Here is a 404-nt window from a genome sequence, read left to right on the forward strand (position 1 = left end):
GCAAGGTTCAGGGTGCGGGGAGCTGCCTCGAAGCTCTGGAGCAGTCCCTGCTCAGCTGCCCCGGGGAGACCGGGACAGGAGGGTGACGGGTGTCCTGTTCCCCCGCAGCCATCGATGTGTGTGCAGACGGGAGACATGGCTGTCAGCACCAGTGCGTCAGCGCTCGTGGGTCGTACTCGTGCCACTGCCGCGCGGGTTACTACCTCAACCAGGACAAGAGGACCTGCTCTAGTAAGCGTCCCTCTCCTTTCCTGTCCCTTCCTTTGCTTCTCGCTCTCCCTGTCCTTCTCTTGTCTTTCCCTTTCTGCCCACCCCTCTCCTTCTCTCACCAGTGATCGATTACTGCAGCTTTGGAAACCACAGCTGCCAGCACGAGTGCGTGAGCATCCCCAACGGGCACTCAT

At 60.9% G+C, this 404-nt stretch overlaps 1 protein-coding gene across 1 annotated transcript in view; it reads left to right on the plus strand.

Annotated features, from left to right (window-relative positions):
- LOC104623469 (matrilin-4-like) overlaps nt 1–404 on the plus strand; it is a 7,173-nt gene that overhangs the window by 3,757 nt on the left and 3,012 nt on the right. Inside the window, 2 exon segments of the mRNA XM_010290565.1 lie at nt 109–231; nt 333–383. Coding sequence (XP_010288867.1) covers nt 109–231; nt 333–383 — 174 coding nt within the window.

This window comes from Phaethon lepturus, unplaced genomic scaffold (assembly GCF_000687285.1).
Source record: "Phaethon lepturus isolate BGI_N335 unplaced genomic scaffold, ASM68728v1 scaffold38977, whole genome shotgun sequence".
Classification (NCBI taxonomy): Eukaryota; Metazoa; Chordata; class Aves; order Phaethontiformes; family Phaethontidae; genus Phaethon; species Phaethon lepturus.